This window comes from Macaca thibetana, chromosome 6, assembly GCF_024542745.1.
Source record: "Macaca thibetana thibetana isolate TM-01 chromosome 6, ASM2454274v1, whole genome shotgun sequence".
Classification (NCBI taxonomy): Eukaryota; Metazoa; Chordata; class Mammalia; order Primates; family Cercopithecidae; genus Macaca; species Macaca thibetana.
The window spans coordinates 175,539,004-175,564,833 of record NC_065583.1 but is presented as its reverse complement, the minus strand read 5'-3'; the positions used below and the strand labels follow the sequence as shown (position 1 = coordinate 175,564,833).

Below are 25,830 nucleotides of genomic sequence, written 5' to 3'. Positions count from 1 at the left end.
GTGAGAAACCAGGCCCCGTTTAGTGCCCAGAGCCCCGAGGGGCCCAGGGTCTCACTGCCTGGTGTGAGCAGACCAAGTGCTGCCCCGGGGCCCCTGCTCCTGCCGAGTTCCCTGGACTGGGGTGGGGGCCGGGGATGCCTGTGCTCCAGGGAGCGGTGGAGAGGCCCACCTGGCTTCGTGCAGGTGGGGGTGTGCGGCAGCCAGGGGGTCTGACACTGTGGGGCAGAGCCAGCGTCCTGTGTCCTGTTTGTTTGCCTCAGTTCTTCCTCCCTGGGGGCACCGGCTCACCTGTGTGCGTTTGTGCAGGGGGAGGGGTGGCCAGCGCCACGGAGCAGCCTCCGGTTGCCCGACGGCAGTGGGTGGCTCTGCTGGCCCCAGGGCTGGGCGTCTCTGCAGATAAGGCATTAACAGTCCCTCCGCGGACGCACCCTGCAGATCTGCTGACGACTGGCTCCGTTCTGCCCAGGTGCGTGGGGCGAGGTGCCAAAGGTTCTCTATAAAGTGCCCGGCTCCCAGCCCACGGCCACTTGCCCTCCAGCTTCTGCCCTGCCTGCTGTGTGCAGAGCCGTCCAGCGACCACCATGGTGAGGCTCACGCTGCCCAACCCCGGCCTGGACGCCCGGATCCCGTCCCTGGCTGAGCTGGAGACCATCGAGCAGGAGGAGTCCAGCTCCCGGCCCAAGTGGGACAACAAGGCACAGTACATGCTCACCTGCGTGGGCTTCTGCGTGGGCCTGGGCAACGTGTGGCGCTTCCCCTACCTGTGCCAGAGCCACGGAGGAGGTAGGCTGGCCGGGCGGGGCTGTGGGCCAGGCCGTGGCCAGGGAAACTCAGACACACGCAGAGACCCTGGGCGGACGTCCTCCCCAGACCCTTGGCTCCCCAAGCACAGAGGCGAGAGGAGAAGCCGCAGGGCGTGGGGGAGCTGGGGCCCCCACCTGCCCTTGTGCCCAGTTCCTAGGCTGCTGGTGAGGAGATGGGCCTGGCCGGCACGGCCCCAGGGCTTCGTGTGAGGCTCCAAGGAGGACCCCGAGTTCCAGACTGGCAGTCCTGGAAGGTTCTGGCCCGAGGGTGGGGCCGGGGAAAGGTTGCTTCTCCCGGTACAGCCCCTCCTCGGAGGACGCAGGGCCGAGCCCTCCTGGGCATCACCTCTCGTCCCAGCCCCACAGGCGGGCACCTGCCAGTGCAGGGGGCAGAGGAGGTAGCTGGGTTGGGGGCAGGTGACCCTACAGCAGCAGACTGGTGGCCAGAGCCTGTGGACTTGGGCCTGGAGGCCAGGGAGCCGCTGTGCCCCTCCGACACACAAGCCTGGTGCTCCTCGTTCCTCTGGCTCCTGGGGCCGAGGTGTGCATGGCCGCTGCTAGCATGGAGGTGACATTTGTGCTCCTGCTCAGTGGCCCTGAGCATCTGAGAAGTGGCTCCCAGGCCCGGCAGGGGGCTGCACGTAAGACCCCACACTTGGGCTCGGCCTTGGGCTTGGCGAACCCCGAAGCTGCTGCCCCCATAAACCTGCTGCTTTCTCGGTGGAAGGTCCAGAAGGGCCGGGCTCCCTCAGGAAACAGGCTTCCTGCTGCCCTGGGGCCGTTTGTGGTGGGCCGTGGGGGTCTCAGCCTCCGTTCAGAGCCCGGCCTCGGCGCGCCCTGTTTTTTCTCACCGTGGAGAGCGTGGGGGTCTCAGCCTCCGTTCAGAGCCCGGCCTCGGCGCGCCCTGTTTTTTCTCACCGTGGAGAGCTGCTGTCTCTCACACGGGCTTTGTGATGGGAAGGTTTTTAAAGAAAAACAGAGACAGGCTTTTCCTGAATCCGTTTTGCCTCCAGCGTTGTCGAGGAGTTGATCATGGCCTTGGGGGGCGGGCGCTTCACGAGCCTCCGGTCCAGCCGGCACTTCCCACTGGAGGCAGGGCGGGGTCCTCGGCCACTGCAATGCTATAGTCCCTGACAGTCCCCAAGTCTCAGCTCACCAAAGCCTCAGGGACTTCCTGGCCACTGTCCTCACTCCCTCCCCCAGGGCCCTGTCCTGTGGGGAGGATCCGTGCTCTGACCCACACCCCAAGTTTGTTTAGCTTGGAGGAGAAACTGAGCCACAGGCACTGGGGACGGAGGAGCAGACGTATGCCTCCTGGGAAGGGGAGGGGGTGGGACTGCCCGAGCCTGCCTGGGAAGTTACTTGTCTTTGCACAGACGGGCAAGTTCTAAGATGTAGGTTTGGGTGGGAATCTGATGGGGCTCCCAGCACCTCAGATAGTCCCCACTCTGACACTGAGAGACCAGCCGCTGTGCACGGTGGAGCCTGGGAGTGAGCAGCTTTCAAGCAGCGGATGCTGGCGCCACACCCTGGGCCAAGCTGGGGTGGGCAGGTGCGGGCAGCAGGCAGCGGGCTCCAGGCAGGCAGGCCCAGGTGAGGAGGGCCGAGCTGCTGGGGTGGGCAGGTGTGGGCAGCGGGCTCCAGGCAGGCAGGCCCAGGTGAGGAGGGCCGAGCCGGGCTCTGGGATGTGCTGGGTCTCAGACGGTCCTGTTCCTGGGGTGGACACCAGCAGGCCCTTCTCCCCAGACCCCAGACAAGCTGCCACTGACTTGGCCTTTCTGCTGGGCCACCAAGTCACCTGCTAGACTCTGAGGGCCACTGTCATCTGGGCCCCCATCAGCTGCAACATCACAGGTGGCTCCACAGGGTTCTGGCAGTGCCCCCGGCCTGGAGGAACCCTGTGCCTTTTGGTCACGCTGTGGGGGCCGACCAGGACCCCACACACCAGACCACCGGCCTAAAAGAGCTGAAGCCTGCGTTGCAGCCGGAGGGACTCAGGCCAGCAGGGCAGGGCCCTGAGAATGGGAGACGGCTCTGCAGGCCACTGGGTTTCCCACCAGGGCACTCGTCTCCTGGTGAATCTAATCGGGGCTGCAGCTCGGCCGCCAGGAAGCTTTCAGGGAGGCAGCTGACAGGACCCGGGGACACAGGGTCCCTGCCTCCGGCTCCGGGGGCCTCGTGGGCGCCAAAACAGTGGAGCAGGCAGCATCCCTGGGAGGCCGCATCCACAGACAGCGCGCCCTCTCTCTGTGCATCTCAGTGAGGGCTCCAGCATGCACGCCGTGTCAGACACCAGATTTCCTAATTTATGCGGGTCATCGAGACCAAATCGAGGGGAAGCAGGCAGCCAGGTCCTCCTGGCTTCCCTCCTGGAAGCCTCCTGAGTGTTTGGGATTGTCCTTCGAGGTTGAAAACCATTACGCCTCCGAGTCTCCTGTGTCTTAACAGATTTTGCCGTCCTTGGAGAGCCTGTGCCAGTTGGGCAGGCTCAAGGGACCCTTTCCCGAGGAAGGGCATTTCCAAACGCAGCCACCACTCACCTGAGCCAGCTCAAGGGCACGCTGTGCCTGGGCGTTCTCACCTGGGAAACGGGTGTGATGGCAGAGCCCCCCTAGGGCGGTGTTCAGGTGGGGGGCGGGTGTGCAGGAACAGCAACCGAAAGCCGTGAGACGTGGTCAGCCAGGGCTCACCCCACTCACCCCCACCTGGGAGCACCACGTCCCCACGGTGGGGCCCCACAGTGCCAGCGGCCCAGGCGGAGATGCATTCACGCCCCCCTGAGTCTGTCCAGGCCTCGGCTGCCCCGTGTGTCCCCGTCAGTGGCTGCTGACAGAGCCCACCCCACAGCTGGGGTGGACAGCCCTCAGGGGCTGCCCCCCAGCTCTTCCACACACGGCAGTGACCAGTGACGATGCCCGTGAGAGAGGCGGGAGCCTGAGGAGCCGCCCCTTCCAGGACCGTGTGGCCCCAGCACAGCTGTTTCCGGCTGTTTCTTCTTTGCTGCTCAGCACCTGGCCCCGGGGTCAGCTTTTCCCTGAGTCGGTCTACAGCTATTTCTTAGCAAAAATCCAGGCAGCATTTACTTGGTGCCACAAACACCACCTGCTGGAGAGAGAAAAAAGGGGAAGCTTAGTGCCTGCGTGAGAACTGCAGCTCGCTCCTCCCCGCTCCTCCCTCTCCTGGTTTCCCACTCAGGACAGACAGGAGGAACTGTGTGTCTGTCTGTGCTCAGTGTCTCTTTCCCTCTGGCTGCTTTCCATCTGGCCACGTCCCCCTTCCCCACCCCATTCTCTCCATTACCTGCTTCCACCTGAGTGAGCCAACGTCTGCAGCGCAGCAGACAGGCCTGGTTTCCAGGGACCTTTGCAACCACATCCAGGAGCCCTGCACTGCCCCATGAGGTGAAGCCACACGGTGTTGTCTGGGCGCCAGCAGCCCTCTCTCCTTCGCTCCTTCCTCTGCGCCTCACCCCACACTAGGAAGAAGTCGCTGGGTTTAAAAGACAAATGTTCATATTCTGGTGGCTTTAATTGTCGAGAATGCTTGGCTTTCCTTCAGTTTCTTGGGGCAGGACGGCCCCCTTCATTGGGAGCAAGGGAGGCCCTGGCTGCCTCCGGGCTGCGTTTGGGGTAGAGTGGGTGTGTGCCCCCCAGTCCTCTCTGTTCACTGCTCCATGCTGAGCCTGAACCCCAGGGGTCGGGGGTTTGAGGGTCTCCTGCCCCAAGGAACTTTCAGAAAGGAGAGCCACCAGGAGCAAGGGCAACAACTGAGACTCTCAGAAGAGGGGACACCCTGGTGGGGTTTTCAAGGCTGAGTAGGAGTTTTCTCAATGGAGATGGAGTGGTAGGAAGACCCAAGCATTTAGGGTTAGGGCATAGTGGAGGGAAGGGAGGAGATGGAGGACGTTTGGGATCATGCACTTGCTTTTTCCCTGGTAATTTTGTCTGGAAGAGTTTCAAATCAAGCTCTTGGGAAAAAAAATTGGAGGAGCGAATCTTTTCTTATTTTAACCCAATGAGCAGGCCCTGCTGAGGTCTTGGGTGTCCCTGCAGGTGAGCCTGCAGCCCCCACCCCCTCCCATAGAGAACCCGCTGGTGGGCATCTCCTACACCTGGCTACCATTCCCCTCTGCCTTTCATCTCACGATGAATCCAGCATCCCGGCAGCCCACCCTACACACCTGGCTCTCCTGGAATTCCCCACCTACAGCTCCTGCTTCTGAAGGAACCTGTCCCTGGAGCCCCAGCTCAGAGAGAGGGACCTGTGCACAGGCCAGGACCTGTGTGGGGATAGAGGCCTCAGGCTCCAGAGGGCCCTGTTCCACCCAACGGGCAGGCACCAGGTGGACAGAGGGAGGAGGAGAGAGAAGAGGCTTGTGTTAAACTGGGAGAGGGAGGAGTGAGAAAGGCTGGCAGGGGGCAAGTAGGGAAGTCACGGCTGCCAGTACCTGGCTCCTCCCTCCCGCCTCTACCCACCCCTCCCTTCTCTACCCACCCCTCCCTCCTCTCTCTCTCTCTGTCTCTCCATCGCCCTGTCTCTATTTCTCTCCTTCTCTGTCTCTTTCTGTTTCTGTCTGTGTGTGTGTCTCTCTGTCTCTTTCTCCGTGTCTCTGTCTTCCTCTCTGTGACTCTGTGTCTGTATGTCTGTGTGTGTCTCTGCCTCTCTCCCTGCTTCCCTCTCTGTCTCTGTCTCTCTGTGTCTCTGTCTGTGCGTGTGTCTCTGTCTGTGCGTGTGTCTCTGTGCGTGTGTCTCTGTGCGTGTGTCTCTCTGTCTCTGTGCGTGTCTCTGTCTGTGCGTGTGTCTCTGTGTGCGTGTGTCTCTGTCTGTGTCTGTGTCTGTGTGTGTCTCTGTGCGTGTGTCTCTGTCTGTGCGTGTGTCTCTGTCTGTGCATGTGTCTCTGTGCGTGTGTCTCTGTCTGTGTGCGTGTGTCTCTGTCTGTGCGTGTGTCTCTGTGCGTGTGTCTCTGTCTGTGCGTGTGTCTCTGTCTGTGCGTGTGTCTCTGTGCGTGTGTCTCTGTCTGTGCGTGTGTCTCTGTGCGTGTGTCTCTGTGCGTGTGTCTCTGTCTGTGCGTGTGTCTCTGTCTGTGCGTGTGTCTCTGTGCGTGTGTCTCTGTCTGTGCGTGTGTCTCTGTGCGTGTGTCTCTGTCTGTGCGTGTGTCTCTGTCTGTGCGTGTGTCTCTGTCTGTGCGTGTGTCTCTGTCTGTGCGTGTGTCTCTGTGCGTGTGTCTCTGTGCGTGTGTCTCTGTCTGTGCGTGTGTCTCTGTGTGCGTGTGTCTCTGTCTGTGCGTGTGTGTCTCTGTCTGTGCGTGTGTCTCTGTGCGTGTGTCTCTGTGCGTGTGTCTCTGTGCGTGTGTCTCTGTCTGTGCGTGTGTCTCTGTCTGTGCGTGTGTCTCTGTCTGTGCGTGTGTCTCTGTCTGTGCATGTGTCTCTGTGTGTGTGTCTCTGTCTGTGCGTGTGTCTCTGTCTGTGCGTGTGTCTCTGTGCGTGTGTCTCTGTCTGTGCGTGTGTCTCTGTCTGTGCGTGTGTCTCTGTGCTGTGCGTGTGTCTCTGTCTGTGCGTGTGTCTCTGTGCGTGTGTCTCTGTCTGTGCGTGTGTCTCTGTCTGTGCGTGTGTCTCTGTCTGTGCGTGTGTCTCTGTGTGCGTGTGTCTCTGTGCGTGTGTCTCTGTGCGTGTGTCTCTGTGCGTGTGTCTCTGTGTGTGTCTGTCTCTGTGCGTGTGTCTCTGTCTGTGCGTGTGTCTCTGTGCGTGTGTCTCTGTCTGTGCGTGTGTCTCTGTCTGTGCGTGTGTCTCTGTGCGTGTGTCTCTGTCTGTGCGTGTGTCTCTGTCTGTGCGTGTGTCTCTGTGCGTGTGTCTCTGTCTGTGCGTGTGTCTCTGTGCGTGTGTCTCTGTCTGTGCGTGTGTCTCTGTCTGTGCGTGTGTCTCTGTGCGTGTGTCTCTGTCTGTGCGTGTGTCTCTGTGCGTGTGTCTCTGTCTGTGCGTGTGTCTCTGTGCGTGTGTCTCTGTCTGTGCGTGTGTCTCTGTGCGTGTGTCTCTGTCTGTGCGTGTGTCTCTGTGCGTGTGTCTCTGTCTGTGCGTGTGTCTCTGTCTGTGCGTGTGTCTCTGTGCGTGTGTCTCTGTCTGTGCGTGTGTCTCTGTGCGTGTGTCTCTGTGCGTGTGTCTCTGTCTGTGCGTGTGTCTCTGTGCGTGTGTCTCTGTCTGTGCGTGTGTCTCTGTGCGTGTGTCTCTGTCTGTGCGTGTGTCTCTGTCTGTGCGTGTGTCTCTGTGCGTGTGTCTCTGTCTGTGCGTGTGTCTCTGTGCGTGTGTCTCTGTGCGTGTGTCTCTGTCTGTGCGTGTGTCTCTGTCTGTGCGTGTGTCTCTGTCTCTCACACACGTGCAGTGCCATCCCCTGAGGATGGTAGTTTGGGGTCTGACATGGCCCTGCTGGCTGGGGAGACAGTGGCTGAGTCGGGGAAGGGAGGCAATGGGGAGGGAATGGGGGGAGCTCAGGGTTTAAGAGATTTGGTGGGAGAAGAACAAATGGAACACGTGTGTGGGGAAGGAGAGTGAGGGAGCCCGGCCTGGGGACGGGAGGCTGATGGGGGCTTGGTTCTGCTGGTGGGGCGGGTGCAGGCGGGCGGGTCACACATCCCGTCTGAGAGGCCCCAGGGACACGCAGCGTGAGGAGGGGCTGTTGCTGGGACCCCAGTGTCATGTGAGCAGCCCCACAGCCCTCCCTCTCAGGGTCAGTCACCACGGGACGGAAAGGTGGCCCAGGAGACAGGACCCAGGTTGGGATCAGGCTCATGGGGGTTTAGGACCTGCACACCCCCAGGCCCTTCAGCCACAGCTGTGTTTGGAATTCTTGCGCTGTTGCAGCTGCTGACCCAGGTCCCAAAGGCTGTCGGCTTCGCTGTGCTCACCCCGGCTGCAGCGCGGGCCTTCCGTCCAGCCTGGGGCAGGTGCGACGGGAGCTGCTTCCGCGTCCCCATAGCAGGGTGCTCGGGTTCAGGTAGGAGACGCACTGCGTGGTGTCAGGCCAGCCTCGGAAGTCGGGCCCCGTGGCCTGCACTCCTCTCTCCTGTTCCCTGACCCTCGTCCTTTTCCACCTTTGGGCGAAGGACCCACCGGTGTCCACGCTGCCCTGGCTGGATGGGAGTCCTGCCAAGGTCGTGTCTCTCCTCGCCCTCTGCCAAGCACCTTGGGCACTGTCACGACGCCCAGGAGTGGCTGCAGCTCATCCTGTGTGTGTAGCCTTGGGGCCTTGTGGCTGAGCTGGGAGGCTGTGCGTCCACCCACAGAGGGAGCGGTCAGGGCCGCCTGCTTGGCCGGGCGAGTGGAATTCGTGGGCACGGCCAGGCCCCTTCTCCGGGTGCTGAGCTCTGAGAGGAAGCCAACCTATGCTTTTCAGCTTTGGTTTTTCAAAAGAGACAGAATTTAAAGACATGAGGAAACGTGAGTGTGAAATCCTTCTAAGCATCTGCGATTTTTCCTGAATCTCTTCTCCCGGTCCCAGGCTGACTCTGAGCCTCTGCATCTGCGATTTTTCCTGAATCTCTTCTCCCAGTCCCAGGCTGACTCTGAGCCTCTACGCCTGATGACCGCAGGAGCCACGTGGCTTCCTCTCAGGATCAGCACATCCCTATCTTTTATCCAGTTCAAACCAATGTTCAAACAAACAACTCTCCAGCCAGTTGAAACACTAAAAGTGGCCCTCGGTTTAGACCATGAGTGATCGCTCTCAGTGCCTGGACAGTCCCACTTTCCTGCTACAGTTCTAGCCCAGACTGAATGGCTACAATTTCACAAAGATTAAATAGCATCATATGTCAAAGGTGGTTTTTCACTGTTCCAAATTAGAGAATTAGCCCCAGAATGATGGCTGAAGCTGTCCTTTTAGGGCAAAGAGGCAGCAGAGCGGAGGTGGGTAGATCCACCATAAGACAAAACTGTTGTCACAGCAGAAGCAGAAATGTCTCAATGTAGTTCTTTTTGCAATTTTTTATTGTTACTGAATACATATATGTAAAATTTGCCATTTTAATCATTTGTACACGTACAGTTCAGTGGTATTAAAGACACTCACAATGCCATGTAACTAGCACCTGGACCCAGGTCCATCTTTAGAACTCTGTCTTAAGACCCAGAACGGTCCCCACTAAACCCTAACACCCCACTGAGGCCACACATGGTTGCCAGAAAACAGTCCCTCCCCACAGGCATGCCAAATCCACAGAACGTTCATTAAGCCAAAGAAGGACGTGGCAGGTGCAGCCGGCACAGGTGGGGCAGGGGCGGGCACGCTGCTGTTGGAAGCCCGTGGCTGGACAGGCAAAAGCAGCTCCTCCGTGGGACTCCTGGACTGCCAGGGGGTGGGCAGGGAGGTCGACTCACAGGCAGTAGCTGTGGTTGCAGGTTGGTCAGTGCACATGGGGGCATGGACCACACCTCGCTTAACGACCACAACGTCCCGAGGTCCCACAGGTGGCCTCAGCCTGTGTGATGGTCAGGAAAGGCCAGCTGCCCAGCAGTGCTTCCAGAATGTGGAGTCAGCTCTGGCCCTGATCCCATGGACTGGCTGCTCCATCTCAGCTCTGTTACCCCCGGTGGGCCAGCCACAGGGGCTGCAGGGTGCTGTGAATGGCTGCTCCTGAGGGAGGCCTTCCTGCTGCCTGGGGCCAGCTCTCAGGCATGGCGGACTTCTCCCGTTGCAGGAGCCTTCATGATCCCGTTCCTCATCCTGTTGGTCCTGGAGGGCATCCCCCTGCTGCACCTGGAGTTCGCCATCGGGCAACGGCTGCGGCGGGGCAGCCTGGGCGTGTGGAGCTCCATCCACCCCGCCCTGAAGGGCGTAGGTGAGTGCCTCGGAGCCGCTCCACCCGGGCCCAGGGGTCCCCTCTGCCGTGGAGCCATTCCACCTGGGCCCAGGGTTCGCCTTGCCGGTCTTAGCGCCCCTGCTCCGCCTTCCCTGTCTGTGTCTGGTGAAACAAAGGTCCCAGGTTCATCTCCTCTTGGAGGCCTTTGGAAACTCCAGGCCACTCCTGGTCACCAGGAACCAGACAGGCCAGCAGAGGCTGCCCGAGTCCCTGGGAGCCCAGGGCCCAGGAGGGTCCAGACTCTGGACAGCAGAGTGACCCCTCAAGCCCTGCCCAGGGTGGCGCTCAGTGAGAGCCCAGGGCCCAGGAGGGGGCGCCAGCCACTGCCCTCCCAGCCTCCTGTGTCCACTCCCCCACATCTAGTGAGGAGGTCCCCAGCACCGACACCCCCAGACATAGTCATTCATTTATAAGCTCTGGGGCCCAGGAGCAGACCCAGTGCAGCCTCACCAAGAGGTCACGGCTCATTAAGGCCTCAGAATATGGGCAGGCGGTGAAAGACGGAGGAGGAAAGGGCAGGGTCCACTCCAGAAAGGGGTTTGAGTCCAGGAAGCACCTGCCCTTCAGAAGCCTGCAGGCCTGAAGCAGAGCCCACACCCTCATGCCGGCCTCTCCCTCAGTCTCCAAGGCCTCCCTCCAGGCCCAGGGCAGTGCCCACGCCCTCTCCTGAGTCTCCAGGACCTCCCTCCTCTCTCTCTCTTCCTCTCTCTCTGTCTCTGTCGCTCTCTCTTTCCCCTCCTATTCTCTCTCTTCCCCCCGCTTCCTCCCCCCACTCTCTCTCCCGCTCTCATTCCCCTCTCTGTCTTTTTTTCTTCCCCCCTCCTATTCTCTCTGTCTCTTCCCTGCTGTGTCTCTCTCTCTTCCCCATCTGTGTCTCTCCCTCCGTCTCTCTTACCCATCTCACACTCACATATTCTCAACACACACTTGGTTTTGAGTTTGAAACTTCGATAAAGCCTGTAGTACACAGCACACTCTCCATCCTGCCTAGTTGTCCCCAAATAATTGAGAAGATTCCCCTCTGCAGTTCCTGCTGTCTCCCCTCTCAGGAGTCCTCCACAGGGAAGGTTTTCTTGAAGCCCACCCACCTGTCCTGGGCACGGGGGCTTCCTGGTTTGGGGCAGGGCCAAGTGGGCAGTCCCCTCAGCCTGTAGGCAGCAACCAGGCTACTGGTACATCAAAAGTTCTCTGCCAAGGCCGTGGCCTGGAGGCACCTGCTGGAGGCTGCACTGGGCAGGTGAGACCCATGCTTGGGGCCAGCCAAGCAGGCATGTGCCAGGAAGGTGTGAGCCGGGAAGGCGTGTACGGGCTGCACCACGGCATCAGCTGCACAATCCCGGCCCGCACTGGGTCTGCCCCTCAGATTCTGGGGCAGCCCATCCCGGCCGCACCCTGTGCCAGCCCTGGGACCTCCTGCTCAGAGTGGGGACGGGTGGCCAGAGGAGGGCGTGCCTCGGCCCCAAGCCTCAGCAGTAGCCTCCCTGCAGGCCTGGCCTCCATGCTCGTGTCCTTCATGGTGGGCCTGTACTACAACACCATCATCTCGTGGATCATGTGGTACTTCTTCAACTCCTTCCAGGAGCCTCTGCCCTGGAGCGAGTGCCCGCTCAACGAGAACCAGACAGGTGAGCCCCTGCAAGCAGCCCTGTCCGCCTCACCTGTGGGCTGCCATGCCTCTCCTCGCAGGCACATGACCTCACGAAACTCAGGTCAGGCGTGGCAGAAACCAGAGCCCCAAGGCAACAGGGCATCAGAAAATGGCAGCGTGAGAGAAAAGGCCTTCAAAGTGGTGGCTCTTTTGTCGGGGGTGTGGTGGAGGCTGAGGCCCTTGGAGGAAAGTGTGGGAGCCCAGCGGGGGCTGTGCCCACTCTGAGGGCCCGTGGTCACCAGCCTGGAGTCCGGGGCTGCTGGGAGGCTGCTCCCTATTCTCCAGGAAGGGACGTGGTGTCAGGACTGCCGCCTCCCGCCCCATGCATCCCTGCGTTGCTCTGCACAGGTGGGTCTGTCCTGCCCATGTGGGCCCTGCACTGCCCTCTCACCCCGGCCCTTCCAGAACCCTCTTGCCCAGGGAGGGAGCGTAGGGGACAGACCCTCTACGTGTGACATGCAGTCAGCTCACGGCGATTCACAAGTGGCCCCGGGGCCTGAATGGCTTGGTCAGCACCGGCTTCTGGTCTGACCAGCACCCCGGGGCCAGCGGGACTTCCCTGCATGCTGCTGTTCTGTTGAGGCCAGCAAGACGGCCCCTCAGGTCGGAATAAGACAAGTCCTCTCACGTGCAACCCTCACTGCACTCCGGGACTGTCGGGGCCCTTTCCTGCCTCTGGGGGTGTGGGGTCCTCTGGAATTAGACCACTTCCTCCTTAGAAGGGTCTCAGGGTGGTTCCACAAGCCCAGAGAGGCCCACGGTGGTGACAGTGTGTGGAGTGGGCAGTTGCAGGCGAGGGCCCCAGCCCAGGAGCACACACGCTCTGAGGCCGCCAGACTTGCACAGAGAAGAGGGAGCAGCGTGAGGCCCAGGGTGCACCTGAACGTTGGGCCTGGAGCCTTCTAACCAGTGCACCTGTGTAGGCATGTGTGCTCGTGTGCTCACAAAGGCGTGTGCGTACGTGGGGTGTGCAGGTGTGTGTAGATGAGTATGCAAGGGTGCAGCTGTGCATGTGTGCTGTGTGTGCACATATGCCTGTGTGTGCAATGTGTGTGCACACATGTGTGTGCACATGAGCATGTGTGCTGTGTGCATGTGCATGTGTGGGGTATAGAGGTACATGTACCGGATGTGCACGTGAGGATAGTCACGCTTGTGTGCTGTATGTGTACATGCATGTGTATGCATTGAGCAAGTGTGCCTGTGTGCATGTGTGTGCTGTGTGCATGTGTGTGCTTTGTGTGTCCATGCATGTGCGTGCATGTGAGCACGTGTGTCTGTGTGCACGTGCATGTGTGGGGTGTGGAGGTACATGTACCAGATGTGCACGCGAGGGGGCAGCTGTGCGTGTGTGCTGTGTGCGTGTGTGCTTGTGCATGCACGTGAGCATGTGTGCCTGTGTTCATGTGCACATGTGGGTGTGTCACTGGTGTCAAGGCCTCTGGAGCAGCTGGCATTTCTTCCAGCTCAGGGCCTTCCATTCTTCTCCCTTGGGGGACCTGCACCCTGAGGTATATGAATGGCCCTCTCCCCAGGGTACGTGGACGAGTGTGCCAGGAGCTCCCCTGTGGACTACTTCTGGTATCGAGTGACGCTCAACATCTCCACGTCCATCAGCGACTCGGGCTCCATCCAGTGGTGGACACTGCTGTGCCTGGCCAGTGCATGGAGTGTCCTGTACATGTGCACCATCCGCGGCATCGAGACCACCGGGAAGGTACTGCGTGGGCCCGGCGAGGCTGCAGGTGCTCCAGAGGGCAGGTGTGGGCAGCCCTGCATCCGGCTGGCTGCACTCTAAAACCCAGCTCTGGGGGTCCCGGGCTCCGCCTTTCCCCAGACCCCACCAAGAGAGCTGCCTTTGCCCTTTGGCTCACTGGCCTGCGCGGGAGGGGCCCTGCCTGCCCTGGGTTTCCCGAAATGACCAGACTTGGGGCCCCAGCAACTTGGCGTTGGCCCACACGACACTTAGCGTTGTGTAGGAGTAATACAAACTACTGGAAAGAGACGACGACGACAATGATGATGATAAAGTAGGAAGGTGGAAATGGAAGAGTGAGGCTCCATCTTCCCTACATGGGAATCTTTGGTGCGAGGTCCAGAGCAGCCAGCCCGTTCTCCTGGTGGGCCAGCAGCCTGTGAGGCCCTGACCCCCTCCCAGCTCATCCCATATGCCCCGCCCCCTCAGGCCCGGACCGCTCCCTCCCCAACCCCCATCCCACATGCCCACGGCCTGCAGGCCCTGCCCCCCATCCCCACCCATTCCACATACCCGGCTCCCCGCAGGCCCTGCCCACCAACCCCCACCGGTCCCTCATGCCCCACCCCCCACAGTCCTGGGCCCCCTTCCCCACATGCCTCAACCCCCACAGGCCCGGCCCCCCTAGCACCATTCCACATACCGGACTCTGCAGGCCAGGACCCCATCCCCACCCATTCCACATCCTCGGCCCCCTACAGGCCCTGCCCCCCACAGCCCCTGCCCCCATCCCCACCTGTCCCACATGCCCTGCCCCCCCACAGGCCTGGCCCCCTCCCCACCCTTCCCACATGCCCCGCCCACCATCCACCTGGCCCCCTTCCCCACATGCCCCGCTCCCCCATGCCCGGCCCCCTCCCTGCCCATCCCACATGCCCCGCCCCCCCGCAGGCCGTGTACATCACCTCCACGCTGCCCTATGTCGTCCTGACCATCTTCCTCATCCGAGGCCTGACGCTGAAGGGCGCTACCAATGGCATCGTCTTCCTCTTCACCCCCAACGTGAGTCTGCAAGGCTGCCTTGGGCCCAGACCCCCGGAGAGGCCTGGCTGCCCTGTGCCCCCGCCAGCCTCAATACCAGCTCTCTCACCCATGGGGACAGGCAGGCTGCTGCCCGACCAGTCCCAGGCCTGAGGAGGTCCACAGGGCCAGCGAGGGCAAGGCCTGTCCCTGGGGCCCAGGGCAGCTCCTGGGGGCGTGGCTTTGGCCCTGTGAGCTGACGGAGTCCCCACAGGGAAGGAACTAGCTGCCACCCCAGGGGGACCGTGGCCTGTCCTGACCACCCCGATAGCCTTGACCCTCCCCAGCCTCCCTGGGACCACACCCTCCCAGGTCCCCATGGCCCCACCCACACCGCGAGTGGCTGAGGGTCTCCATGTGGTGCAGGTCACGGAGCTGGCCAACCCGGTCACCTGGCTGGACGCGGGTGCACAGGTCTTCTACTCCTTCTCCCTGGCCTTCGGGGGCCTCATCTCCTTCTCCAGCTACAACTCCGTGCAGTGAGTGCGGGCATGGCGGGCCTCAGTTTCCCTCTCAGTCCTGGGAGGATCTTGCTGGGAGGATAAAAGACAAGGTGGAAAGTGCTCTGTGGCTGTGTGGCCGGGGCCTCCGAGCCCCGATGGGCCCGTTCCCTCATGCTTAGGGACCATGTGAGCTGAGTCTAGAGTACAGCGTGTGGAGGAGGGGCAGGTCTCCTTTCGAGGATGGCCAGGAACCCGCGGCCTGCAGCTTTCCCCACACCCGTCCCTCCGCAAGCCTGGTGCGGGCCTCTCCTATGCTCTCCCCAGTTCCCTCCTTCATGCCCATATCGCTCCCAGCCCACCCCTGAGCATCCCAGGCCTCCAGACATGTGGCGCCCCCAACGACCTCCACGTCCCTGACCGGTCTGATCTTCCACTGCCCCTTCCCCACATAGCCACTGTGCATACCCTGGAGTCCCCAGCAGCGTCTGGGAGGAGCACAGCTGGTGTCAGTTCATTTCCACTTGCATTTATGAAGCACCTACTGTGTGCCCAACCGGGTGCATCAGGGCCCGCCCTCAGTGACCTGCGGCTCTGCAGGTTGACAAGCAAGCGCAGAAATTGTCCTGTGTGCAGTGACCAGAATTTCAGAGCAGAAGGGGCTGGGGGTGAGGGAAGGACTCCTAGGGGTCAGGGTGGCCCTCCAGGCTGGGAAGGTGCGATTGGAGTCAGACACAGGGGACACTCAGTGCAAGGGGGCAGGGCCTGGGCGGGGGGGTGGGGCCTGGGTGTGAGGGGCGGGGCTGGGCAGGGAGGGCATAGCTGGAGCGTGGCTGGGGCTTGGCAGGTGTAGAGCCCAGGCAGGGAGGGCTGGGGTGCAGAGAGAGGTGCACTTGGAGGCACGTGCAGGATGGGGTTGGGGGCAGAGAGGATGTTGGAGGGACAGGAAGGACCCTGGAGTCATTGTGCGAGCACTGGGTGGAGCGGCTGAGGTGGAACTGAGGGTTTTTTGTGGAGTGGCTGAGGTGGAACTGAGGGTGAATTATTTTTATAACAGCTTTATTCAGAAAACTTGTATACCACACAATTCCCCCATCTGGAGTGCCCAGTTCAATGGTCTTAAGTACATTCACAGAGCTGTGAAGCCAGTCATCACCACTGTCCAGTTCTAGAACATTCCAATCAGCAAAAGCCCCACATATGTGAGCAGCTGCTCCCCAGTGCCCTGTCCTCCTGCCCTGGGTGAGCACTGATGCGCTGTCTGCCTCTGTGGCTGTGCCTGGTCTGGACATTTCCTGCGAATGGCGTGGCCACATTGCCACAGCCTTATGTCTGATCCTTGCATGGGGCACGACATCCTCAAGGCTCGTCCCATCACAGTTGGCGTCAGAGCGCCATTATTGTTTAGGGCTCAGCAATATTTCATGGTGTGCGTGGACTACGGTTTGTGCGTCATCCATCTGTGGACATTTTCCACATTTTGGCTATCGTGAGTGATGCTGCTATGAGCCCGTGTACGCATTTTTGTGGATGCACTTTCATTCTCCTGGGTGTGCACCTAGGAGTGTAGTTGCCGCGTCATATGGGCCTCTGTGTGCAGTCCTTGGAGGAGCTGTCAGGCTGTTTTCCACAGTGGCTGCTCCACTCACATTCCCACCAGTGTGTAGGAAGCTCCAGTTTCCCTATATCTTCACCAACACTTGTTATCATCTGACTTTTGTTTCTGGCCATCCCAGCAGGGATGTGGTGAGGTCTCACTGCAGTTTGATTGGCATTTCCCTGAGGCTAACACATTCAGCTTTTGATGGAAGCATCTGGAAGGATGGTGTCAGCATCAGCCAAAACAGGAAGGGTGGAGTGAACTGGCTGGGTTGGGTCAGAGAGGTTGGGGCTTGAGTTCAGCACACACTGAGCACAGGGTGCCTTTAGGAAATGGTGAGGTCTCAGCGGCCGAGCAACTGGACAGGACGCCTAGGGTGGGGGCTGGGGAGAGCGGGTGTGATGTCTTTGGCCTGGAGCTGTCCCTAGAGGCCTGATGGAAGTTACCGCAGGCATGAGACGGGGAGGGAAGAGACCTGAGCTCTATAACCAGAGTGGTTTGGGGAGTCAGGAGCAGTCAGAGCCCCGGGCAGCCCCTAAGCTGAGACCAGGTCAGCAGGACCAGGCACTGCCCTGGGGCCACCTCTGCATCCCCCGAGCCTGCTCAGAGTGGAGCAGGGGCTCCAGCTGCCTTCCTGTGTCACTCAGTGGCTCAGCCTCTCGCTCCTGGGGCTGGCGCTCTGGGCGGGACGCGGGTGCTGCCCTGTGCTGTGTCCTGACCCGGGGCCTCATCGCCAGCCGCCATGACACTGGTCTTGTCTGCAGCAACAACTGCGAGAGGGACTCGGTGATCGTGTCCATCATCAACGGCTTCACGTCGGTGTATGCGGCCATTGTGGTCTACTCCATCATCGGGTTCCGCGCCACACAGCGCTATGACGACTGCTTCAGCACGTGAGTGGCCGTCCCACCACCCAGGTGCCTTGGGATGCGCCTCCAGGAAGCCTCCCGGCCTCCCTGGCCCCAGCAGGCCATCAGCCTCGATCTGACCCACAGGAACATCCTGACCCTCATCAACGGGTTCGACCTGCCTGAAGGCAACGTGACCCAGGAGAACTTTGCGGAGATGCAACGGCAGTGCAACGCCTCCAACCCCGCAGCCTACGCGCAGCTGGCGTTCCAGACCTGCGACATCAACTCCTTCCTCTCGGAGGTAGGCCCGTTCCGGAGCTCGAGGCAGGGAGGGGACACCCCTCGCTGGCACCTCAGAGTCCGGCCACCCCTGGGCCCCTGGCCTGTGGAGGACACAGATGCTGGGAGGCCCAGCTCCCACTGTCTGTTCTGCCTGGTGTCCAGGGCTCTTCCGTCTGGGGTGCTGGTGTCTGCCAGGCCATGAGATTTCACTTCTGAGGCTCCTGTTACACTCAGAGGCAGAGGCTCAGAGGCAGGAGCCAGGGAACACCATGGGCTGCCCCTGCATTCTTTCCCATCAAACACACAAAACACTCCCTGGGACCATCTGTAATGTAACAACTTCTATCAACACTGAAAGAGTTTGTGTAGCTGTTTTTGAACTTGTGAGGCCACCAGGACAGGTTTTATTTTGGACCGGCTGGCACGTCTCAGTCACGCTGATACTGAGGATACTCCATGTGACGAGTGCTTTCGAATAATCTTTCCATAGTTAATGAAGTTTAGATGCTGCTACAATTAAAGGTCGACATTTGCTGATTTTAATTATGCAGTTTTCTTTTGGGGAGCCACCCCATATTTTGCGGGCATTAGGCACTTCAGGACCCAGCGCTGCTACTCCAGTGGCCGTGGGGAGAAAGCTGGGCAGAGCGAGCCATTTCCGTGCCAGCTGGAGCCAGGCAGAGGGCTCCGCGGCCTCTCTCAACCCTGTTTCACCAACTGCAGGAGGCCTCCAAGTGCAGGATGTGCAGGCAGGAGGGACCCAGCAGGGCCGTCCTGGTCTAAATGTCTTTTTTAAAAGCAACTTTAACGAGGTATAATTACGCACCATGAAATTCACCCATTTGCAGTGCCTTGCACAGCCATGTGCAGCACCCCGTCCGTGCCCGCAAGGTTTCCGTTTGCTGTTGCTCCCCACTCCTGGCAGCCCCAGGCACCCCCTCTGCTGCTCTGCCCACCTGCCTTTTCTAGAAACGCCACAGAAAGAAACCCCGTGGTGCACGATCTTCTGGCAGGGCTGCCCTCGGCAGTGCCATTCTGAGAAGCACCAGAGTTGCTACAGGTCGGCGCCTCCATCCTGGCACCTCCTCCCACCTCCTCCCACCTCCCACCCTGCACTGAAGAGCAGCGTGCCTTGTATGCACGTGCTGCCGCCTGCTTCTGACAATTTCCTTTAAACTCTTCAGAGCCCTCCACAAGCCATGTCCTGCTGTGTAAGGGGTTACTCTTGTCCCTGGAGCTCACATAGATGTGTTAAGCGGCCATGAAGGACCCTGTCTTCGGGTGGGTCCTTGAGTCCTCCCACCTCCAATCCCTGAGCCAGTACCCTGCAGGGCGCCCCACTGAGCTGGGCAGGTCTCTCAGCCTCATGGGTGGAGGTTTGCCTCCCGAGATTCCACAGCCAGGACCGCTGATCACCAGGACCGTGATGGGCCGGGGCCTGGTTCTCGGTGATGGTCTGGGACCAGACACAGGAGCAGAAGGTCAGCCATGGGGCCTCCGGGTGGCTGCACCTTGGTGGTTCTTATCCAAGAGCCTGTCTGTGGTCACAGCCTGCTCTAACTCGGCCGTCGGCCACTTGACTTCCAAGCACGTCCAGGGCATGCATTTATTAACAGGCGACTCATGTAACACCTCGTGTACACGGCTCAGCCGCGCTGGATCAGGGCTGTGTGGGCTGTGAGGTCTCAGAAGCTCCCTGTGTTGGGAGAGCCCGTCTGTGGGCGGAACGGGGCTCTGAGTGCCGCTTGGTGATGGGATCCACTTGCTGGTCGTGATGCATAGTTCAGCTTTTGAAAATACACTTTGGGCCTGAAAGATAAGATCTAGCTATTTCATGACAACTCAGACCTGCCCGCCCCGTGCTGCGTGGCTTGGCGATGCACAAAACCTCGGGCAGGGAGGAGAGGGAGTCCATGGGGGGCAGAGGCCCTGGTGACTGTGTGTCATCCGTGCAGGGTGTGGAGGGCACAGGCCTGGCCTTCATCGTCTTCACCGAGGCCATCACCAAGATGCCAGTGTCCCCACTGTGGTCCGTGCTCTTCTTCACTATGCTCTTCTGCCTGGGGCTGTCATCTATGTTTGGGAACATGGAGGGCGTCATTGTGCCCCTGCAGGACCTCAGAGTCATCCCCCCGAAGTGGCCCAAGGAGGTGCTCACAGGTGCGTGTGCAGTCGGGTGGGGTCCCCATGGCAATGGTGCCACCTGTGGGGTGGCAGCCCCTGGGGTGTGAACAGCTCTGTCCCCTGGCCGTGTGTGCAGCCCCTGGGTATGTGGGCAGCTCAGTCCCCTGGCCGTGTGTGCAGCCCCTGGGTGTGTGGGCAGCTCTGTTCCCCGGCCGTGTGTGCAGCCCTGGGGGTGTGGGCAGCTCTGTTCCCGGCTGTGTGTGCAGACCCCAGGTGTGTGGGCAGCTCTGTCCCCTGGCCGTGTGTGCAGCCCTGGGGGTGTCAGCATCTCTGTCCACCCGGCCTGCAGGCATCATCTGCCTGGGAACATTCCTCATTGGCTTCATCTTCACACTGAACTCCGGCCAGTACTGGCTCTCCCTGCTGGACAGCTACGCCGGCTCCATTCCCCTGCTCACCATTGCCTTCTGCGAGATGTTCGCTGTGGTCTACGTGTACGGTGTGGACAGGTAGGGGCCACAGTGGGGACCGGTGCCTCTAATGCAGAAAAGCCAGGTCACAGGGCATTCCTGTGAGGAGGACCCGGGCCGTGTTCAGGGTACAGAGGGAGAGTCTATGACCTGGGGCCTCGGCTGGCCACAGAGGCTGGTGTACACCTCTCCTGGCGGGAGCAGAGGGCATCAGCAGGGCCCTGGCCCGCCGATAATGGGAGCTCCGTGTTGCTGGAAGCCAGGAAGCCCGGTGGAGCCCAGACCTTGGCGGTGCCCATGCAGAGAGCCAGAGCTGCATGCTCAAGGCCGCTGCAGGGCCCATGGCCAGAGATGCTCCTTGTGTGTGCTGGGGGGTGGGGAGTGCCTTATGTCCCCGGCGCTCCAGGCCTTTCTAGGGACACAGAGGCTCCAGTAGTGTGGTAGAGCCTCAGACAGGGACTCTTGGTCGGAGCCACCACAACTTTAGAAATAATCGGACAAGGCCGGGCACGGTGGCTCACGCCTGTCATCCCAGCATTTTGGGAGGCCAAGGTGGGCAAATCACTTGAGGTCAGCAGTTTGAGACGAGCCTGGCCAACACAGTGAAACCCCATCTCTACCAATAATACAAAAATTAGCCAGGCATGGTGATGCATGCCTGTAATCCCAGCTACTCGGGGGACTGAGGCAGGAGAATGGCTTGAATCCAGGAGGTGTTGAGGGGAGATCCCACCACTGCACTCCAGCCTGGGTGACAAAGTGAGGCTCCATCTCAAAAAAAATAAATAAAAGGAGAAGGAGAAGAAGAAGGAGAAGGAGGAGGAGGAGGAGGAGGAGAAGAAGAACAAGAGGAAGAAGAAGAGGAAGAAGAAGAAGAAGATGAAGAAGAAGAAGAAGAAGAAGAAGAAGAAGAAGAAGAAGAAGAAGAAGAAGGAGGAGGAAGAAGAAGAGGAATAACAAGAGGAAGAAGAAGAAGAGGAAGAAGAAGAAGGAAGAAGAAGAAAAAGAAGAAGGAGGAGGAGGAGGAAGAGGAGGAGGAGGAGAAGAAGAGGAAGAAGAAATAATTGGACAGACTCAGTTAACATTGATCAGGCACAGCCCTGCAGGCTCCTGGCTTGGGAAACCTGTCCTGCGTCCCTGGCAGTGGGGTTTGCAGGACACAAGGGCAGTAAGCTCTTCAGCACTGGATGAGTGAGGACAGAGCTCGCACCAGCCCCGGGGAGCCATGGAGAAGGCTGAGGGACACGGCACGCTGGCCATGCTATTCTAACATCACACAGGTATTGTCAAAGAATGTTTAGGCCTGACGTGTGGGTTAGCTGCAGGCTGGTGCTGCCGGGTGTGAGGTGCATAACCGTCTAAATGTGGGACATGTGGGACCAGCTACTCCTCACATGCTTCTACAGGGACCAAGGGTACTCACCTCCACACTGCAGGCCTGGGACCAGCTTCGGTGTAACCTCCCGCCTGCTCCATCCTGATTTCTGCAGACAATAAACTCCTTTGTGCAGAAGAGGGTTCAGCAGAGGATGAGAATTGAGCCGTAGGGTGGGGAAGGTGTGGGGTTTTCCAACTTCAGGGTGCTGCTAAGGAAGGCGAGGCTGCGGGTGTCTGGCGGCACTCCCTCCTCCAACCCCCCATTCTGCACCGGTGACCACCTCAGGCGTGGGTGTGGGCGGGGCACCTCTGACCGTGGGCTTGCCATCGAGCACTGGCTGGTGATGTCATAGGACAAAGACAGCTGCTGGCCGTGCCCACAGACGGCTCTGCTTGAGGAGGCACCCATGGGCAGGAGTGAGGGATGGGGCCCTGGCGAGGGGAGGCTGGGCACCTCGCAGCACGATGCCATCTGTTCAGGTAGCAGAATGCACAGAAAGCTTGGCGAGTTGAAGCCCAGCTGGTAGCAGCAGCGACAGCTGTCTCTGACCTTGGCAGGTTCAATAAGGACATCGAGTTCATGATTGGCCACAAGCCCAACATATTCTGGCAAGTCACGTGGCGCGTGATCAGCCCCCTACTCATGCTGACCATCTTCCTCTTCTTCTTTGTGGTCAAAGTCAGTGAGGAACTGACCTACAGCATCTGGGATCCTGGCTACGTAAGTGCCCAGGCCATCGCCTGGGGTGGGGAGAGGAACGGGAAAGGGGAAAGGAGGACACACATCCACACACATGGCACATGCACACAACACACAGCCACATACATGGGCACACACGCTCACACTCAGGTGCAGTCCAGCCACCACTCCATCGACTTGCTCGTTCCCCCTCCCTGACACCAGCGTGTCATGCCATCCCAGGAGGGAGGTGGGTGGGCTGGGAGTTGGAAGGCAGGGGAAAGAGAAAGCTGGAGGAGCCCCAGGCCAACCTGCCCACCCCACAGGACAGGAGGTAAGAGTCATGGGGCGAGGGGCGAGGGCCCTTTGCCCCAAAGTGAACCCCGCTGGCTCCTGAGGTGCCTACTCACCCATGGGACTCTCTCCCCAGGAGGAATTTCCCAAATCCCAGAAGATCTCCTACCCAAACTGGGTGTACGCGGTGGTGGTGATTGTGGCTGGAGTGCCCTGCCTCACCATCCCCAGCTATGCCATCTACAAGCTCATCAGGAACCGCTGCCAGAAGCCAGGGGATCGTCAGGGGCTGGTGAGCACACTGAGCACAGCCTCCATGAACGGGGACCTGAAGTACTGAGAAGGCTGAGCCCACGGCATGCCACACACTGGTGTCAGGGAAGGAGGAAACGGCAAGACCTGTGGGGTGGGGGCTGGGCTGCACCTGCATGTGTGTGAGCATGCATGTATCCTCACATGTGTGTGTTTGTATTTTATACACATGTGCCATGTGTGCAGATATGTGTCATGTGTGCATCTACATGTATGGACACTGAGTGTGCACATGTGTGTATGCATATACATACGTGCGAGTGTGTTGTACATGTATGTGCCATGTGTGTGGATGTATGTCATGTGTGCATGTACATGTATGGTCACGGTGTGAATGTGCACGTGTGTATTCATATACATGTGTGCACGTGTGTACATGTATATTTACTGCCCATGTGTGTGCATGCATGTATATATGGACTACATGCCTGTGTTGTGTGTGGTGTGCATATGTGTGAACACATGTGTATACATGCACACACATGTGCTTGTATAATGGGTGTCCACATGCATGTGTGCATGTATACCTGTGAGTGTATATACATGCATGCAGTTGTGTGTACGTGTGTTCTGCGTGTGTGTGCATGCATGTACATATGCACATGTGTATATGTGCATGCATGCCTGTGTGATGTGTATATGTGAGCATGTGTACATGGGTGTGTGTTTGTGTATACATGTGTGTTGTGTATAAGTGTATGACGCATGCTCATGTGTGTGCATATGCAGGCATGTGTGTATCTGTGCATGCCTGTATGTATGTACACATACAGACACGTGTGGATATGTGTGCGTACACATCGATGGGACACATGCCTGCCACTCAGGGCCCAGCCGTCCTCTGTGTCCGTCCTTGCCACAGACACAGGATGCATGTGCAGAGGCCTGGGGAGCAGACCACTGGGGATGTGCTGCACCCTGCACATGCCCAGGGGAAGCGGAAGCTGCAGCCGGGGTGGGGGACACCTCCGTGCTTCCTCTCTGTGGATGGCAGGAGACGAAAGCACAGGTTACTGTCTGGGCTCCTGGGAGCGACTTTTGCTGCCCACCCCCACCCATCCCCTTCCCCTTGGTGTTGACCTTTGACCCGGGGGTTCCCAGGGCCCCGTAGCCCTCGATCGGGAGCAGCCTCTCAGAAGCCAGAGCGGGCAGTTGCTGGCGATTCTGAGAAAACTTGGCTGCATCGTCCGGAGCCATGCCTCCAGTCGGCCTCTGCCAAGTCTCTGCATCCTGGCCATTTCCTGGCTTAATGAATGCCAGCCATTTAATCATTGCTCCTACCACCACAAATAGATGAGCAGTTAAATAAAACTCAACTTGGCATAATTCAAGGCAAATACCACTCTGTGCATTTTCTTCAGAGGACATGAGCTGTGTGAATTTTTAGCCAGCCTTTGGAAAAGATGGGTTACAGGGTAACTCGACCCTGGCACCATCCTTGGGCACTCTATGTGTCCAGGGCACCTTCAAGGACCATGCAGTCCCCAGAAGCCTCCAGCCCCTGCGCCACTCAGTGAAGCCCAGCCTGGCACCTGCTCTGCCCCCATCACGGGATGGGCCCCCGTTGGGGTTCGACGTTTCATCTCAGCCACAGGCAGTTGGCACTTGGGACATCTGCTTCAACGGACAGGTCACCTCTGCTTTCCATGGAAGAATCTGGATGCTTACATTAAACTGATGTTCTGAGAATTCCTATGGGCAGGACTGAAAGCCTGGTGTGTCCTGGTGTGATGTTCCACTCACAGAAACCTGGTCACACTCGTCCCTTCCAGCACCCCATCCAGCGGTGACTGCACACACTGACAGCACCCAGTCCAGCGGTGACTGCACACACTGAATCCTCCTACCAGCCTCTTCCACCCCTGCTGACTGTCACTGGGCCTTGGGATGGGCAAGACTCCACAGCAGCAGAGGTGTGGGGAGGAAACATCACGGCCTCTGCCCCCAGCTGTGATGCCACTGAGGGGCTCGCCTGCTGATGACTTCAACAGGGTCTCACTTCATCTTTTCCTGCTCTTTGGCCCTCAGTCAAGAACATTCCCATCAGTGCCCCATTAATATGCTGCCCTGTGGCACCTGCCTAGGAGGCCCAGCCAGGCGTGCACAGGTGTGCATTGGTGTGCCCTGGTGTGCACAGGTGTGCCCTGGTGTGACCTGGCGTCCACTGGTGTACCCTGGTGTGCCTGCCATAAGACCCTGGGTGGGAGCTCCCATCTCTTCTACATCTCCTGATTCATGCGTTGTTTCGTAGGTTTCAATGTCTCTGTAAATGTGGTAGAAATGCAGGTTTTGTGGGCATAAAGTATACGTTTCTAAATAAATCCCTTCTATTTAATATTCTCACCCTAAAAGTTACTGTTGTCCAGACGTAGAGGGATGAGTGAGCCAGTGACCTCAGAGGGGATGGTGGGGACGGCAGGTCCAGCTCCTGCCTCCTGGGGGTCTGGCTTTGGAGGCTGGCTCTGAGGAGGCCATGGCTCAGGCCCGTGCCTTCGCGGCGGAGGCCAGTCAGCTCTTCTCATCTTCTTTCCTCACACTTCCTCTCACTCAAATAAGAACCTTCCAGAAATGTGTCCACCTGGGCCCCTGCCCTGGGACTCATGGATTTGGAGTTGTGGCTACACGGTTGAAGGGCGCAGTGTCCAGTGGAACTGGGAAATTGCGGGCCTGGGAGCCCTTGGCCTGTCCCTGGCAGGAGCATCTGCAGGGGGGAGCTCCAGAGTCCAGGGAGCACTGTGGGGAGCTCCTTAGAGCTGAACTCACCCGGTGTCAACTCATCAACCCTCCTCCCACGGGCGGGGGTGCCCCGAGCACAGCAGAGGACTCACCCCTCAGCCCCCTGCCCCCACACACAGTGGGTACCTGTCACCCCGTCCTGCCCAGTGGCCCGAGGGCAGCAGTGGGTGTGAGGGCAGCCCCCGGCCTCCCAAGAGCGGCCGAGAGGATCCCTGTGTGAATCCGGGCTTTGGGTGCGTGCAATCTGATCTGAGCTGTTTCTGACAGTGACGGAGTGAAAATCTACAAGTATCTCAAGATCAAAAGGTTAAATAAAACATAAGAAGAAATGTAAAACAATTAAAATATGCCTCAGTCTTGGGAGTCCTGGTGTCCACAACAAAAATCATGAGGCTGTCCTTGCAAATGGTCCTCATGGTGCTGGGGGTGGTGCCAGGCCTGGCATTTGCCTGGAACACAGAGCATGAGAGAAGGAGCAGAGGATGTGGGTGCCAGGGAAGGAGCCCAACGTCGGAGCCAGGGCCTGGGCCCAAGTTACCCATTAACGACGCACCACTGGTTTTCCTTTAAAGAAATGAAAAAAGAAA

The 25,830-nt window shown here is 59.4% G+C and overlaps 1 protein-coding gene across 3 annotated transcripts; it reads left to right on the top strand.

Moving 5' to 3' along the window:
• Positions 1–437: 437 nt before the first annotated feature.
• SLC6A19 (solute carrier family 6 member 19) lies at positions 438–25,586 on the top strand. 3 transcript variants are annotated; one of them, XR_007726742.1, is made up of 13 exons: positions 481–783; positions 9,493–9,633; positions 11,142–11,279; positions 12,838–13,019; positions 13,950–14,060; positions 14,445–14,557; positions 16,883–17,011; positions 17,114–17,270; positions 19,207–19,411; positions 19,725–19,884; positions 21,781–21,943; positions 22,332–24,614; positions 24,645–25,586. XR_007726742.1 is itself a non-coding variant. In XM_050795179.1 (12 exons), the coding sequence occupies exons 1-12, from the start codon at positions 582–584 to the stop codon at positions 22,533–22,535; spliced, it is 1,905 nt and encodes a 634-aa protein (XP_050651136.1). In that variant the 5' UTR covers positions 438–581; the 3' UTR covers positions 22,536–25,586. The 3 variants fall into 3 exon arrangements, 2 of the variants coding, with proteins under 2 accessions (XP_050651136.1, XP_050651138.1); XM_050795179.1 differs by having other exon boundaries at positions 438–783; positions 22,332–25,586; XM_050795181.1 differs by lacking the exon at positions 481–783 and adding an exon at positions 7,314–7,790 and having other exon boundaries at positions 22,332–25,586.
• The last annotated feature ends 244 nt before the right edge of the window (positions 25,587–25,830 follow it).

Bases quoted from the DNA above. Each gene is read 5' to 3' on its own strand.
- SLC6A19 (XM_050795179.1), top strand. From the start codon at position 582: ATGGTGAGGCTCACGCTGCCCAACCCCGGCCTGGACGCCCGGATCCCG. The intron at 14,558-16,882 runs GTGAGTGCGGGC...TCTTGTCTGCAG, and splicing joins TCCAGCTACAACTCCGTGCA to CAACAACTGCGAGAGGGACT. The intron at 17,012-17,113 runs GTGAGTGGCCGT...TCTGACCCACAG, and splicing joins TATGACGACTGCTTCAGCAC to GAACATCCTGACCCTCATCA.